Source organism: Anabrus simplex, chromosome 1 (genome assembly GCF_040414725.1).
Source record: "Anabrus simplex isolate iqAnaSimp1 chromosome 1, ASM4041472v1, whole genome shotgun sequence".
In the NCBI taxonomy this organism is placed as follows: Eukaryota; Metazoa; Arthropoda; class Insecta; order Orthoptera; family Tettigoniidae; genus Anabrus; species Anabrus simplex.
This window is the reverse complement of record NC_090265.1, coordinates 1,249,574,603-1,249,590,904: the sequence shown is the minus strand read 5'-3', so window position 1 is coordinate 1,249,590,904 and position 16,302 is coordinate 1,249,574,603. Positions and strand designations below refer to the sequence as shown.

General features: G+C 41.0%; 1 protein-coding gene across 1 annotated transcript in view; it reads left to right on the top strand.

The window, feature by feature from the left end:
- Window positions 1-2,718: 2,718 nt before the first annotated feature.
- Window positions 2,719-16,302, top strand: part of LOC136858247 (alanine--glyoxylate aminotransferase) — a 98,873-nt gene continuing 85,289 nt past the window's right edge. The window contains exon 1 of the mRNA XM_067137647.2: window positions 2,719-2,971. Coding sequence (XP_066993748.1) covers window positions 2,819-2,971 — 153 coding nt within the window. The 5' untranslated portion in view covers window positions 2,719-2,818. The remainder of the gene's footprint in view (window positions 2,972-16,302) is intronic.

Genomic DNA, 16,302 nt, shown 5'->3' with positions numbered 1-16,302 from the left:
CTCTCATAGTAGCGGAAGAGAGGTATCTCAGGGTACTTGAGGGGTCCGGGCGACCTCGACAGAACTTTGGCAGCGGCGACAGGTCTTGCCGTCAAAATTAATTGACAGCTAATGTACTTCTTCAGCTACATGGACACTCTATTTCTGCAATTAATACATTTTTGCTTCAAATCAACCTTTGGTGGACTTAGAAAAATATTACTTCCATGAATTAATGTTTTTATTTCGCAATTCTACTACTACAAAGAAATTCTAAAACTGGACTTAAACTAGTCCCACCCATCTATATCAAACTTATTAAGAGACCTCCGACTACTGAAAAATTGTATTTTCTCTTCTAAATTCTTCTTCAACTAATGAGCAACAAACTTGGACTTTTGTTTTGGAAAATCGTTTTTTCTTTCAACATTCTTCTGTGTCACCCCTTGGAAGGACTTTTTTTTGGGGGGGGGAGGTCTGTACCAGGCGGTACTCCTCTACGACGCAAGTTCAATTCTTGCGCCAATTGAAACGCCTCTACAGGAGAAGCTCTGAACTTTAAAAACGGAATCAACTCTACTGGTTATCAGAAGATGTCACTGTGTTTTTTTGATTTGCTTTTGTTTTTCATTGATCAAGAAGTGTGGACATTCTCTAACAGATGTCTCTACCAAAAACTATGATAACGCACTCTGGTGTAAAGGACTGAACCTTTTTGGAGAAATGTTGTATTCATAAGTTTTGTCTTTACTAAATTTTGTTCTGTGGTTTGTGGGCTGGCAATATAAATCCTTTCCTTCCGCCTGTTTTGAATTTAGCCAATCAGTAATTTCTGTAATTAATTTTCCTCCAATCATTGCTTTCTTCTTCGAATTTCCATGTGTAACTCTTAGTCAACCAATAAAAATTGAGTGGGTGTGTCTACTCATTCCTGATATGTCTCGAATTTTCCACGAGGGTATAAACACTGCTGATTTTCTTGTCTCCGGGCCACTCGTATAACATCTAATTCAGTGTATGAATATGTAGCAGGGGGAGGGAAGCGCCTCTTTCTTCAGGCAGCAGCTCTTCAACAAGGTAATGGCCTTTTAACATCTTTATTTCTTGCTAGCTCAGCAGTTTAACTGTCGGGGAAGGTTCGAAACTTTTAATATGAAAACTATTAAACATGTAAACACTTTTCCTGGTAAACTTCAGTTTTCTTGAACTTTAATTCGGGGAAAGAGAGTGCTTTACCCTCTCGAGCTCCCCTTCATTTGAAATTGAAGTGATTACGTATTCGTGACCGTTTCTTCTCTTCCTTAATGTATTAAAGTTACTCATACGAGTCACCTCCCTAGCTTGGGATTAGCCCCTGTGTATCGGCCTAGCGCCACTTAGGTTTTAAAATGTGTATTTAGGAGTGCAAGTTCACGCCTCCAGTCCTTTCTGTACTTTGGGCCAGTAACTTAACCTGATGTTCTTTTTTTTCTTCATGCGAAGGCCCTGTAGGTTGGGTACAAATACCCCTGTTTCTTTGTAAGCGTGCCTTGAGGGCAGTTAGAAGTAAAGTTTGTTGTGGCCTTTGATAGGCTTGTAAAATTGAGAGCAGGTCAGCTCTTTCTGGTATTTAGGAAGGTGCCTCTAGGAGGCTTGACATTACTAAGCGGGAGCAAGAGCTCCATGTAATTAAGGGTTTTCTGCCCTTTGGTATTTGTGGTTGTGAGCTGAGAGCTCAGACTTTTGGGCTCGTAGTCAAGAATTTGTAAAGTTGCATTGTACCTGATTTTTCTTTGTTATTTCACCTAGTGAGAATTGTTAACCGTTGTTATCTGTTGAAAATATAACCTATATTTAAATTTTAAATTCATCTCTAAAACTTGTAGTTAGACCCATTCCAGCCCGCACCTTCTTTCACCTCTGCCTTCCACGGATAACTCCGTAATAATAATAATAATAATAATAATAATAATAATAATAATATAACATTGACATTAAGAAGGCACATAATAGAAAGTTGCTTAGGGACAATATTCAAAAAATGGTCTTCAGGGAAAACCACTTTGAGGATGGCTGAAGTGGGAATCAAACCCCCTCTACTCAGTTGACTTCCCACTTCCAGCCCTCCTATCACTTTTCAAATTTCGTGGCAGAGTCGGGAATCGAACCCGGGCCTCCGGGGATGGCAGCTAATTATGCTAACTACTACAGCACAGAGGCGGACATTTTTTTTACAATTGGATTTACGTCGCACCTACACAGACAAGTCTTAATGCGACGAAAGGATAGGTAAGGGCTAGGAGTGGGGAAGAAGTGGCGGTGGCCTTAATTATGGTACAGCCTGGTGTGAAATTGGGGAAACCACGGAAAACCAACTTCAGGGCTGCCGACAGTGGGATTCGAACCCACTATCACCCGAATGCAAGCTCACAGCTTCGCGCCCCTCCAGATTATTTTAGTGTACAGTACGTCTCTGCAGTATGATCTCATAATTTGCATGAGTTATATTTCACAAACTTTGCTTTATTAATTAAGACCTTTAGGAAAGTTCAGTCAAGTGTTGACGGTTTCGCTGTGATCAATAACGAAGGATTAGTTGCGAAGCAACCATTATCTTCCGACTGTGATAAGCAGTTAATAAGGAAACATTGGTTACTATAAATCAGAGGAGGGCACTATTACTGAGCTGTATAATTTCGAGGAGAGCAAAGGTTGCTGATAGCAGAAGAGACAAAGCCATGTAAACATGTCAGTATTAGACGCGTCCTTGTATAACTATACTCAGTAAGTGTTCGTGTGTGCTAAGAGGACGACAATTTAGTGACTTCCCTAGTTTTATTGCAAGTTAAAACACGAAGCTATGTTGACTGTTCAGCGACCTTCTTCTTTAATGAAGCCGTTGGTGGTTCCCAACAAATTACTGATGGGTCCAGGACCATCGAATTGCCCACCTAGAGTGCTTCAAGCCCTTGGCCTTCCAGTGCTTGGGCACCTGCATCCAGAGTGCACGACGGTGAGTACACAATGGGATATAAAAAGCCTTTGTCGCCTGGCTCCTGACCTACTTACGAGAAGGTCATAATGCTTTATTCGTTTGAATAGGAAGACGGTAATAACAGTTGTAATAGTAACGACACACTATGACTAACCTTCCGACACTAACATAGACTATTTTGGGCATCAGAAATGAGGGCGACTTTGGTTGACATCTAATAATGGCGTGAGTCCTCGTGCAGGTCTTTTGAGTTGAAGCCGTACAAGCGACCTGCGCGTCTGTGAGGATGGGGCCCTACTTATGATGAATTCTAATGATGAAGACGGCACACACATACATACACACACACAGCCCCCGAGCCATCGGAATTAACCCATTAAGGTTAAAATCCCTGACCCGGCCGGGAATCGAGCCCGGGACCCGCTGGGCCAAAGGCCAGCACGATAACCATTCAGCCATGGAGCCGGACGGTTGACCTTAAAAGATTGAATGACTGTGTATTTCGAAAGCATATCTTTCTGTATAGATGTAAGAGACCGAGCACTATAGACAGCGGAAGCCCCGCGGTGTAGGGTGCAATGCGTTCGCCTGTCACCCGGCGGCCCCGGGTTCGATTACCGGCCGGGCCAGGGGCTTTTGATTGTAAATTATTAATATCCCTGGCCTGGGGACTGGGTGTTTGTGTCCTCCTTAACGTTCCTTTCCTCACATTCAACACACTACATTTCCGCAATTCCACTTACACGCAGGTTCATATAATATGGTGCAAGTAGGGGCAAAAGATCTGTATAGGTCGACGCCCCCAAAAATTAGCATTTTATAATAAAATAAAATAGACCAACTGTATTCCACGTAATCCTGGCAAACATAGTCTATTAATTGAGGACAGTCTTACCTTTCGTACTTTTCCATAGTGTGGGTTCATTTGGCCCTGTCGTAATTCTGGCTTAGTCCTAAATCAAACATTAATTATAGAACAGAAGTAAATATCTGAGTCCGCTTCTATGTGTAGTGGTTAGTGTGATTAGCTGCCACCCCCGGGGGCCAGGGTTCGATTCCCGGCTCTGCCACGAAATTTGAAAAGTGGGACGAGGGCTGAAACGGGGTCCACTCAGCATCGGGAGGTCAAATGAGTAGAGGTGGGTTCGATTCCCTCCTCAGCCATCCTGGAAGTGGTTTTCCGTGGTTTCCCACTTCTCCTCCAGGCGAATACCGGGATGGTACCTAACTTAAGGCCACGGCCACTTCCTTCCCTCTTCCTTGTCTATCCCTTCCAATCTTCCCATCCCCTACCAAGGCTCCTGTTCAGCATAGCAGGCGAGGCCGCCTGGGCGAGGTCTGGTCATCCTCCCCAGTTTTATCCCCCGACCGAATGTCTCACGTTCCAGGATCCCTCGCTGAGTCCGAGGGGAAAACCAACCCTGGAGGGTAAGCAGATTAAGAAAGAAAGTAAATATCTGAAGTATATTCCCACCGGGCGAGTTGGCCGTAGGGTTGGGGGTGCGTAGCTGTGAGCTTGCATCCGGGAGATAGTGGGTTCGAACCCCATTGTTAGCAGCCCTGAAGATGGTTTTCCGTGGTTTCCCATTTTCATACCAGAAAATACCTTAAATAAGGCATGGCCACTTTTTCCCACTCCTAGGCCTTTCCTATTGCATCGTTGCCATAAGATCTCTATCTGTGTCGATGCGACGTAAAACAAATTGCAAAAGGAAAGATAAAATAATAATATTTAGATTGATGCTTTCACGGCTCGTAATTGTAAACATGAAAATAAGCTTTTGGGCTTTTTCCGTGTTAGAAAACGAGGTGAAATTCTTTACGTTTCGCAGAAAACTTCGCTCCGCGTCTTCAGAAGAATTTTCTTTTTTGCTAGTTGTTTTACGTCGCACCGACACAGATAGGTCTTACGGCGACGATGGGACAGGAAAGGGCTAGGAGTGGGAAGGAAGCGGCCGTGGCCTTAATTAAGGTACAGCCCCAGCATTTGCCTGGTGTAAAAATGGGAAACCACGGAAAACCATTTTCAGCGCTGCCGAAGGTGGGGTTCGAACCTACCATCTCCCGAATACTGGATACTGGCCGCACTTAAGCGACTGCAGCTATCGAGCTCGGTAGAATATTCCAATTTAAGCAAGGACAAATTGTCCCGACTATTACACTCTGGGGTGTACAAAATTCTCCTGTACTTGCGGCGAGGTATACATTGGCCTGAACCGAGCTCGATAGCTGCAGTCGTTTAAGTGCGGCCAGTATCCAGTAGTCGGAAGATAGTGGGTTTGAGCCCCACTGTTGGCAGCCCTGAAAATGGTTTTCCGTGGTTTCCCATTTTCACACCAGGCAAATGCCGGGGCTGTACCTTAATTAAGGCCACGGCCGCTTCCTTTCAATTCCTAGGCCTTTCCCATCCCATCGTCGCCGTAAGACATCTGTGTCGGTGCGACGTAAAGCAAATAGCAAAAATAAAAAACATTAGCCTGATATGCCGGTCCATTGGTACTCGTATCAAGGAACACCAACGAAATATCCATCTCAATCAGCCAGACAGGTCAGCAATAGGTGAGCACGCCCTATCGACGGGTCATGATGTCGTGTGCCAAGATGTTCGAGCTCTTACCCCCACTAGAACACTACAGATCTAGGATTATCAAAATCCTAATCATTTCAACAGTAACACCGGCTATCAATTAAGTAATACGTTGTTGCCAGCCATTAAGGATTTACGTAAGTAGTTCTATTTCCCTGTCCTTTTCCTATTTCTATTTCGTTCCGGTGTTTTCCAAATTCGTACTCTCCTCATCACTAGACGGTTCACTCTAGACGGCGTGCTATGTGCTATGGGTTATACTCATAACCTGTACACACCTGTTATTTCCTGTCCTTTTCCTATTTCTATTTCGTTCCGGTGTTTTCCAAATTCGTACTCTCCTCATCACTAGACGGTTCACTCTAGACGGCGTGCTATGTGCTATGGGTTATACTCATAACCTGTACACACCTGTTATTTCGTCCGGCTCCATGGCTAAATGGTTAGCGTGCTAGCCTTTGGTCACAGGGGCCACGGGTTCGATTCCCGGCAGGGTCGGGAATTTTAACCATCATTGGTTAATTTCGCTTGCACGGGGGCTGGGTGTATGTGTCGTCTTCATCATAATTTCATCCACATAATGACGCGCAGGTCGCCTACCTGCACATGGCGAGCCGAACATGTCCTCGGACACTCCCGGCACTAAAAGCCATACGCCATTTCATTACCTGTTACTGTATTATTCTTACTTCTTATCACTCCCGTGTCTTCAACCTCGTTGTATTATGTCCTTCTCCTCCCTCCCCACCTGACTCACACATGTTTCTCATTTCTTCTGCAACACACTTTTCTATCCATCTTCAGCTCTATTCTATTCTGTTCTATTCTATTCTATTCTATTCTATTCTATTCTATTCTATTCTGCCAGTCTTTCATTGCACTTAATTTTATTTCATTTTTATTTTAATTTATTATTTCTTCTACCACATTATTCACTGATTCATCTGATGACCTTGCTGTTTACTTCGTATGCACATCCGATGACGAAACAAGAAACATCTTAAGTGGCGCTCGGAAGGACATCTAGAAACGAACGAGAGTACCACTACTATAGACCAACGGTAAAGTATTCAATTAGAATCTTCATTATTAGAGAAGCCTTCCTCGGGAACAGACGAAATTTTCTTCTGAAGACGCGTAGCAAAGCCTGAGCCATCCTCGAAGTGGGTGGTTTCCGACTTCTCCAGGCAAATGCCGGGATGGTACTTAAGGCCACGGCCATTTCCCTCCCTCTTCCTTCCTATCCCTTCCAACCTTCCCATCCCCCACAAGGCCCCCGTACAGTATAACAGGTACAGCACCGAAGTACTTGTCCTCCTCTCCAGTTGTTTATTTGATTTGCTTTTCCCGAGAAGAGTTCTGACTCATTACTAAAAACTCTACAGTCCAGCAGTGTGACCACGAAGTTGTAAAATCAGTGAAGAATAGGGCATTTGAAGTTTTATGCGCTTTTAGAACTGAATAACTTTGTATTCAATGTTGTTCAATCACTGCACTGAGGTAACGCAGTTGCCAAGAAAGGGCAACAATCCGGCGAAAATTAGTGGTAAGAATCAAGCTCTATTTAAGACAATGCAACACCACTACAAAGCTACAATGCTGTTTCCTGTTACTGACATACTTAAGCAAGAGATAGAGACCAGGCTTCAAGAAAATATCTTTGATGTTCTCAACCTTTTAAGTGAACTTATAAATAGAAGCGAAGTAGATGTGGTCAGTGAAAAATATGATAGTAAGCATTACACTTTGGACAAGAAACTTCTTCTGTATGAACTGCAGTGTTTCTTTCTTTCTTTCTTCTTCGTCGTGAATGGGTCACTTAGGACCACGCACGGAATCAATATTTGTTGGCTTTTTCTTTTCCAGTATTCCTTCATACGTAGTGAATGGGTGTGTTTTCGTTGCAGGGACCATACATGTCGCTCAGTCTTCTCTCATCATCCTCAAAACCTCGTGTGAGTGTGATTTTTCTGCTTTAATCTCGGTCCAGTAGATTTGGTGGTCCTAATTCCTTCAGGTCTTTTTCTTTCTGTTTATACCAATTTGATATAGTGGTTTTATTCTTTAAGAATGTGAAAATTCCGTGAGTTAGTCTGTTTGAGTCCATTCTTTCTAAGTGTCCCATGAATTGCATTCTTCGTATGCGCATTGTGTCTGTAATTCTGAAGATTCTTTTGTATATTTTCGCATTTGGTTTTGGAAAATTTACTCCATCTTTGATCTCGGCCCTAGGATTGTTTTCATTATTTTACGTTCTTTCACTTCTAATTGTCTTTTTAGTGGTTTGTGTAGGAGATTGAGAGTTTCTGATGCGGGCTTGATTACTGCAGTATAGTGTCAGATGTTTCAGTTCCAGGAGGGACTTTAATTGTTGTAATTATTTTTTGTTAACTGATATTCAGTTTCCATTAGCCTATCTGGAGTCGCGATTCAATATATCTCTTTTCATTACAATTTTCAGTAATCTATTCACCTGAATATTTTAAATTATTTCACTCCAGAAATGTGCTTGGAGCCAGTTTTGAGTTCATATGGGGCAGTTTTGATGTCTGTGATAAATGTAGTTTTTTTACTTTTACATAATGGAAGAACCAAAAAACAAATATATCCAAGAAAGAGCTGCAGTTTTTGTAGAAAAGTATTTGAAAAGTGTATTCACTTTCATTTTTAAAATTTGTCCATACGTTTTTAACAGTTCCAATCAATTCGGCAACCTGTGAGAGGTATTTTTCATGCTTGCCAACGCTTAAAAAAACATACAGCTGGAACACGACCGTCCAGGAAAGGTTATCCTCTTTGGCTTTTTTTGCTATCAAAAGTGGCACAAATGTTGTCATTTCAAAAGTAATTACTAACTTTAATGAAAATCGAAAGACAGGCTTCATTTTGTGTAAAAATACGGTGTGATCAGATTATGTAAAATAAAGAAAAGGTTTGTTTTTTGTCCACGATGTCTACTTGACTTTTACGGATAAAAACAGTCCAAGTAACAAATACATATGAATTAGGTCTACTTTTTAATTTTGTGTGATTGTTCTGTACTTTACAGAGGTTTGTTTATTAAATTAAAGGGATTAACATAGAATGTTAAAAGAAATATAATATTAGCAATAATTTTGTGATCACAAATTGCTTTCAAAACGGAGGAGCCATGGACCCCCCGATAATCCCTGGCCCCTCCCCAATCAAAATGCTCAAATTACCCCCATGGGCAGTGGATACCATGGATGTATTCTGTCATCCCCACCCACAAGGGGAAAAGCGAATAAATAATCTATGAATACAAATGTATGTTTCTTAAATGAAACAGAAATCCTAAATACAATAAATGATATCAATGATTCCCCCTGTCGGATTTGCTTGATGTAAATAATCTGAAAATAATACAAATATATCATAAAAGATCTTTAGGGTAAATGTAAATTCTAGGAAATTCTTCCCTTGGCACACATTGGGCCTGAGGTAAGAGTGCACTACAGCAAACATTCTTAAACTCCCCACCATGCAAGCGTAGTCACTAAAGGAAAAACCTTACTCTTTATCCCCTACCCTATTAATACTGAAGGTAGTAATTTATAGTTATCTTTTTCTTTTTAAATGCTATTTATTCCGGGCGTCGACCTAAGAAGATCTTTTGCCCTTGCTTTGCACCATATTTTATGAACCTGCGTGTATTTTGGAAATGGCGGATGTGTAAAGTGTTGAATTGGAGGAAAGGAACATTAAGGACAACACAATCACCCAGTCACCAGGCTAGGAATATTAATCATTTACAATTAAAAAACCCGTGGCTCGGCCGGAAATCGAACCCGGGGCCGCCGGGTGGCGGGCGGACGCGTTGGCCCCTACACCGCGGGGTAGGACTACTTACTTTATTGCTGTTAGGTTCGATTCAGTGTTGCTAACCATCCAGTTTTGGGACCCTACTTGCCGATACGACATCTTACATACACCGTTCATCTCGCATGTTGGCACTGTCGTTCGTTTTTCCAACCCTTGTCCCGTTTTCCTACGGGGTTGGGTATGAGGTGGGATGAATCTGTCGTGGCGGGTTTTTATGACCGGATGCCCTTCCTGACGTCAACCTCATCAGAGGAGTTAATGAGATGAAATGAATGACGTGATATATGATAGTAGGGAGAGGGTGAAACGCGGTGCCGGCACATAGCCTACTCCTGTCGGATAGCACCAAGGGGTCTGCTCAAGGCTTAACGTCTCCATCCGACGGACGAATCACCATCAACAGCGTGATATGCCCTCACTCCATATGAGCACTGCGGAGAGGTTTGGAATTTAATCCAGGTTTTTGGCACGCAATCTAGGATCTCGCATGTTGGCACTAGCTAGTCATAATTTAGTCGTGACTTGCGAGATTATACGTATGGCCACTTCCGTGTTGTGAAAAATCACTACTAGTACGTTTGCGAGATTAAGTTATGCATGTTTTTATTTTCTGTAGGATTGTAAAGAAATTTGAATAATGCCAGCTACTGTAAGTGGAATTGCCGCGTATTCGAAATATGCATTTAATAAAGTACCGTAGTTTGTGTGAAATAACGAACGCAGCATTTCATTAATACGGTCTTATTTCGTCCAGTTCTTACGTATAGAATTCAATTAGGATCTCTAAGAAGCAAGAAAATCTGCAAAACTGCTCCGAAAAGGAAAGGAACGTTGTCTATGCTATGATAAGTTTTTGACATAATGAGAAAGTTGAAATGGAAGGAAATTTCGTTATCAACCTAACCAAGACCAACTACAATATATCAGACCTTAATGCAGCTATCGATATTAGCTAACATGGTGCCCCGATCGTACTTTTGTCTAGCGCCTGGCACTCAGGAGCCATCATCGGCGAAGTTCGTGAATGGTAGTCGTGGCCCGATATTTAGTCACATCCTCCCTCTGCTTGGGAACGCTCACAATGCTATTGCGTGCCCAGTTTATAACCGGTTCTAATGCTACTTGTTATTTCTAACATATTAAAAGGATATAAGCGGCTAATATTATTATGAAATGCATACCTAGTTACAAATATTCATATCATATCGTTACTATGGAGGCCCATATAATATTGCAAGAGGAGCGAGCTGATAAAACTTTTAACTTTCCTTTGCTAGGATGAGACGTCTCCCTCTTACAACTGTTTATATATACTGGAAAATTATTTATGATGAAAGTAGGCTTACCAAATTCGTTCTACATCTCCAGAAGCGCCGGGAATAGAATTGTTGAAACTCATTTTATTGTTCCTGTCGAACGATCTTTACCACAGTTTCAGCACTTATAGTTTATTTCCTATTATCACTTAACATATTTTGCACAGATTCTGTAAATAACTTATTGTTCACGCTCAATCCTGTCAAACGACTTATGACCACAGTTTCAACACTTATAGTTTAGTTTTTAATATCACCTGACATATTTTGCACAGATTCTGTAAATAACTTATTGTTCACACTCAAAATGCACATGGTTATGAGGGTATTTAGGGGTTGTAGTAAGGATGTAAAGGAGAGGGCATATAAGTCTCTGGTAACATCGCAGCTAGAGTGTAGTTCCAGTGTATGGGACCCTCACGAGGATTACTTGATTCAAGAACTGGAAAAAATCCAGCTCGATTTGTTCTGGGTGATTTCCGACAAAAGAGTAGCGTTTCAATTTTTATTATTTGAAACATGAGAAACATATTGTGGAACAAACTGGGGAAGAAACTACTACATACATTTATTACGTGGCTGTGATATGTAGTTTAGCGGAGTAATAAATTTGCACAGATTACTTCTTGCTCGTCTACAGTACGTAGGTCTTGACAAGGATAAGGCTGTTCTTTGATAAAGTATTTTTTTAGTGGAGAATAGTCTTCTTTGCGGTTCAAAATGTATTCTTTTAGAAGAAGATGGCATGTATGTAGAGGTTGTGTTGTGTGTTGCCATTGACTTCCGGACCCGTATTGTAGGTTTTATAGGTTGAAGGTGTTTCTCAGCAATTTCAGACCGGGCGAGTTGGCCGTGCGGTGAGAGGCACGCGGTTGTGAGCTTGCATCCGGGAGATAGTGGGTTCGAATCCCACTATCGGCAGCCCTGAAGATGGTTTTCCGTGGTTTCCCATTTTCACATCAGGCAAATGCTGGGGGCTGTACCTTAATTAAGGTCACGTCCACTTCGTTCCAAATCACAGGCCTTTCCTATCCCATCGTTGCCGTAAGACCTATCTGTGTCGGTGCGACGTAAAGCATACATACATACATCATCATTATAGACCGTTATGCCTTTCAGCGTTCAGTCTGCAAGCCTCTGTGAATTTACTAAACATTGCCACAATCCTCTATTTGCAACTAGTGCTGTGGCCTCATTTAGTTCTATACCTCTTTTCTTTAAATTGTTAGAAACTGAGTCTACCATCGTCGTATTGGTCTCCCTCTACTTCTCTTACCCTCCATAGCAGAGTCCACCACTCTCCCAGGCAACCTATCCCCCTCCAGTCACCTCACATGGCCAGTCATACACACACACATGGAAGGAGTCTAAGAAGAGGTAGCCTTCTGCAACTAGATCAAGCCATCTGTCCATAGATGGCATAACATGCAGTGTATAGTTTGAAAGCTGAGAATATGCTCCTTCTCTCTCGAAGTTGGAATGTACATTGTAGAGGAATCTGACAGTGATACAGCTTCAGAAAGTGATACAAGTTTATTTACTGGCAGTGAAAGTGATAGCAGACAAGTTTGAGTGTGACAGCGATGAAGCCCACTCGACGTTACTCGACGTTAGCCCCTGACGGGGCGTACTACGGCTCCACTCTGAAGCTTTACCGAAGCCTTACGAAGCAAGCCGAAGCTCTCCGAATGGCGTACGCCGCCATCATGAATCGAGTAGTTCAAATCACTAACTGATCTCTGAACTGAACTATTCTGAAGACCTTTGCTGTATGTTTATTTTCACCTACTGCAGCTTCACATGGTCAGCGCTATTTCTATTATTTTATGCTCAGAGTATTAGCATATGTGTATATAAATGTGACTCGTGTGTTGAGAATGTCTTGTGAGAAGATATTGGATAGTGCTTTCCGTCTCTGGAGCTCAGTTATTTTTATTGTTTGTTGTTATATCTCCGAGTGGTACATGTGATCGACCACCCGTTGCTTGTGAGAAGATACTGGATAGCAAATACAGTAGAGACTCTACTGTATTTGTGGATAGTGCTTTCGGTCTCTGGAGTTCAATGATTTTTACTGTTTGTTGTTATATCTCCGAGTGGTACATGTGATCTACAACCCGTTTAAAGCAAGCACAGTCTTTTAAAATGTACAGGCTTTATATAAATAAATGTATTTTTAAAAAATTTGTGTATTTTTTAATATTATATTTGACGTCTATATTGTATATTTCAGTTCAATATTGCATCGAGTATTATAACCTCAAATTATATATTGGAATGAATGCCCTATTTTACCTTAGATACCGATATACAGTTTCATTAATCAATAAGAATTGCACTAATAATCAGTGATCTGCATTACGTGCTGTTGCCCAGGTGGCAGATTATACTTTCACTTTTAAGTCTCAACTAATACAGTATAGACCTACGGGATTGATAAAATTAGCCAAAAGATAATTAATTATAGTACAAGGTACTGAAACTAAGGCTGTACTTTTATTCCAGTATTGCTGATCTTGATGGGTATATCCATTAGTGGTTGGTGAATTTGCTTGAATCTATATCAGAAAGTCAGAAGAAAGTGACAATGAGAAGGTTGAATATAATCCCATCAAACTCAGTACCTCTAGGTTATAGAAGAGGTTATGTAATTCCGTAGGCAGAAGTGACAGTGAGCTGATATTGAAGGGTATTCTTTTTTTTTTCTGCCAAGCGTGAGATAATAAGATTCAAGCAAATTCGCTAACCACTACCGTAATGGATATAGGCTATCCTTCAAGATCAGCAATACCGAAATACAAGTACAGCCTCAGTTCCACTACCTTGTATTATAATTAATCTCTTGGCTACTGTTATCAATACCATATACTGTATTAATTGAGACTTATAACAGTATTTCTAGTTAAAGTATAATCTGCCACCTGGGTGACAGCACTAAAGATAATCTCTCATCCTAAAGGGTCAGTGGTACACTCCTGTTTCTATTGTAAAAAAAGGTCAAATCACATGAAATTTTCGAGCATGATGTACTATGGTATGATTTTTTTTATCACACTCCATGAACTGTGTGACTGATATATGATAATTACCTTCCTGAAAGCTGCAGGTAACAGCTAAATCTGTTCTCAAGATTGTTGGTTTGTAGCTTCCCTGCTGGTACATGGTAGTACTGCTGAAAGTGTCAGTCATTAGTGTGCCAGGGCTCAACTTAAGAGTTCTGCAACTGTTAAGCCATGATCAGAAATTGAAAGAAAAGTGAGGTGTCATTTGCATAACTGAAATTTACTTCCAGAGGATTCCTGTGCAAAGTAAATTTTATAAATGTCTTACATCCATACATCATCATCTTCAAGTTCCAGTTTCCCAGGTGTGGAGTACAAGCGCTTGCTACTTCATCCTGTTACAGTTTAGTTTCTGTTCCTCTATATCTTCCCACTTGACATTCCTCTTGCTGACCTCAGATTTCACTGTCTCTATCCATCAATTCCTTGGCCTCCCCCTTTCACTTCTCTGTCAAAATAATTCCTTGCTGTTCCCGTTCTGTCCATCGTCATAACATGTCCAAACCATTGTAGCCTGCCTCTTCCTAAAAGCTTGGTAACAAGCATTTTGATGCCAGCCTCCTTTCTATTTGCTTCATTTCTAATCTTGTCCTTCCTGGTCTTTTGGTTCATTGTTCTGGTGAATTTCATTTCTGTTGACTGGATTTTATTATTTGCCTTGTTATGCAGGGTACATGTTTCAAGTCCATATGTGAGAAATGGAATGAAGTAGGTATAAAACATGGTCAGTTTTGCTTTCTGGGGTATTTTATCATCCCAGAGTAGGTTTCTCACTTGAAAATGAAATTGAGAAGATTTCTGAGTCCTGTTAAGTATTTCTTAATTTAATGGGTTATCTTTTGAAGTGATTCTTCCAAGGTAGCCTATTTGAAGTTAGAACCAGACTGCAATAGACTTCCCTCCAGGAAATCGTTTGAATCTGTGCCTTTACTGTTGATAGTCATTTAAAGAGCTTTTGTTTTATTGATTTTTAGTCCATATTCTTTAAATTGCTATTCCAGGGATTTAGGTTCTCCTGTACGTCTGCTTCATTTTCTCCCCAGATCAGAACATCATCTGCAAATATTAGAGTGTTAGGCTCTTTGCAATGTTCTTTGTTGGATTTTATGATCCAATCCATGTCAATGATGAACAGGAGTGGTGACAAGGCACTTCCCTGCTGGACTTCTGTTTTGGTTTCAAACCAATCTGATCTTCCATCCAATATTTGGACACAGCTTAAGCACTTTTGATAGAGCATCTTTACTTTATCAATCAGGATGTCTGGCAGACCTATACCTTCTAGGTATTCCCAGATTATCTCTCTAGGAACACTGTCATAGGCCTTCTCGATGTCCATAAAAACTATCACTAAGTTCTTAACATAGCCTATTCCCAGTGCTTCTCCGTTATCATTCTGATGGCAAATATCAGGTTTGTAGTGCTTCAGTTGTTCCTGAACCTGCGTTGCTCCTCCTCCAATAACGGTTCAACTATATTCCTAATTCATTTTCAAATGATCTCCAAAAGTTTGATTTAGAAAGTTGAGTGATGCCCCTATAATTTCTGCATTTCTTCCCGTCTTCCTTTTTATACAGGGCAGTAGCGGCGATTGTGGGGGAAGGGGGCAGTTGCCCCCTCACTTTGTGGATAAAAGATTACATTTTTATTCCATTTTAGCCAGCTGAAACTAGGAATTATAGAAATTATTTTTAAACAAAGCAATTTGTACAAGCCCTGTTGTCTTATCGGCTAATTTTTCCCTCATCTTATTTAATTATTAACAAAATGTTTAGAGGAAATACGCACAGAATGTCGTTCGTCCCGAATAACCGATTTGTATACCGCCACAGCAAGTAGTGGACACTGCATGTGCTATGAGGAAGGGTAGCAAGGGTATATTTTTTGCCAAGGTCATGGGCACTGAGGTATGGTTCACCCGCTTACCGCGTGCATTCTTCAGTCTGGCAGTCTCTTTAGTAGCTGTTAGTTTCTTAGCGTGTAGTCAAATACTAAATGATTTTAATTGTATAATCACACCGTACTTTATTTAATTGTACTCAATGCGTAATATTGTTCCTTTGGTGAAAGTTTTATTGTATGATATAGTATTGAATCGACCACCTCTGTGGTGTAGTGGTTAGTGTGATTAGCTGCCACGGTTCACGCAGACAGTTCTCATCCTAATTCCTCCAATGGCTAAATCTACCCAAGTCATCTCCTCATTTACGAGCCTAACCAAAATTATGTTGTGTGCAATAGAACTCCTGATTAACAGTCCTTCCCATTTTAACACCTGTTAAGAACATTTTCTAATCTATCTCTTCCTCATTATCTCCACTTACCTCTGCCAGTTCTACTTTCTTTCTTGCATAAGCCTCATTGATATTGATGGATCCGCATTGAATTCCATTTTATTTGCCAAGTAGTTTCCAAGGTAAATACCCAGAAAACAAAAGCAATGAATATCAACGTGAAGAGTTTACATATCTTGGCAGTATGGTTACTCAGGATGGAGGAGCAGCTGCTGATGTCAAAATGAGAATCCACAAAGCAAATGTG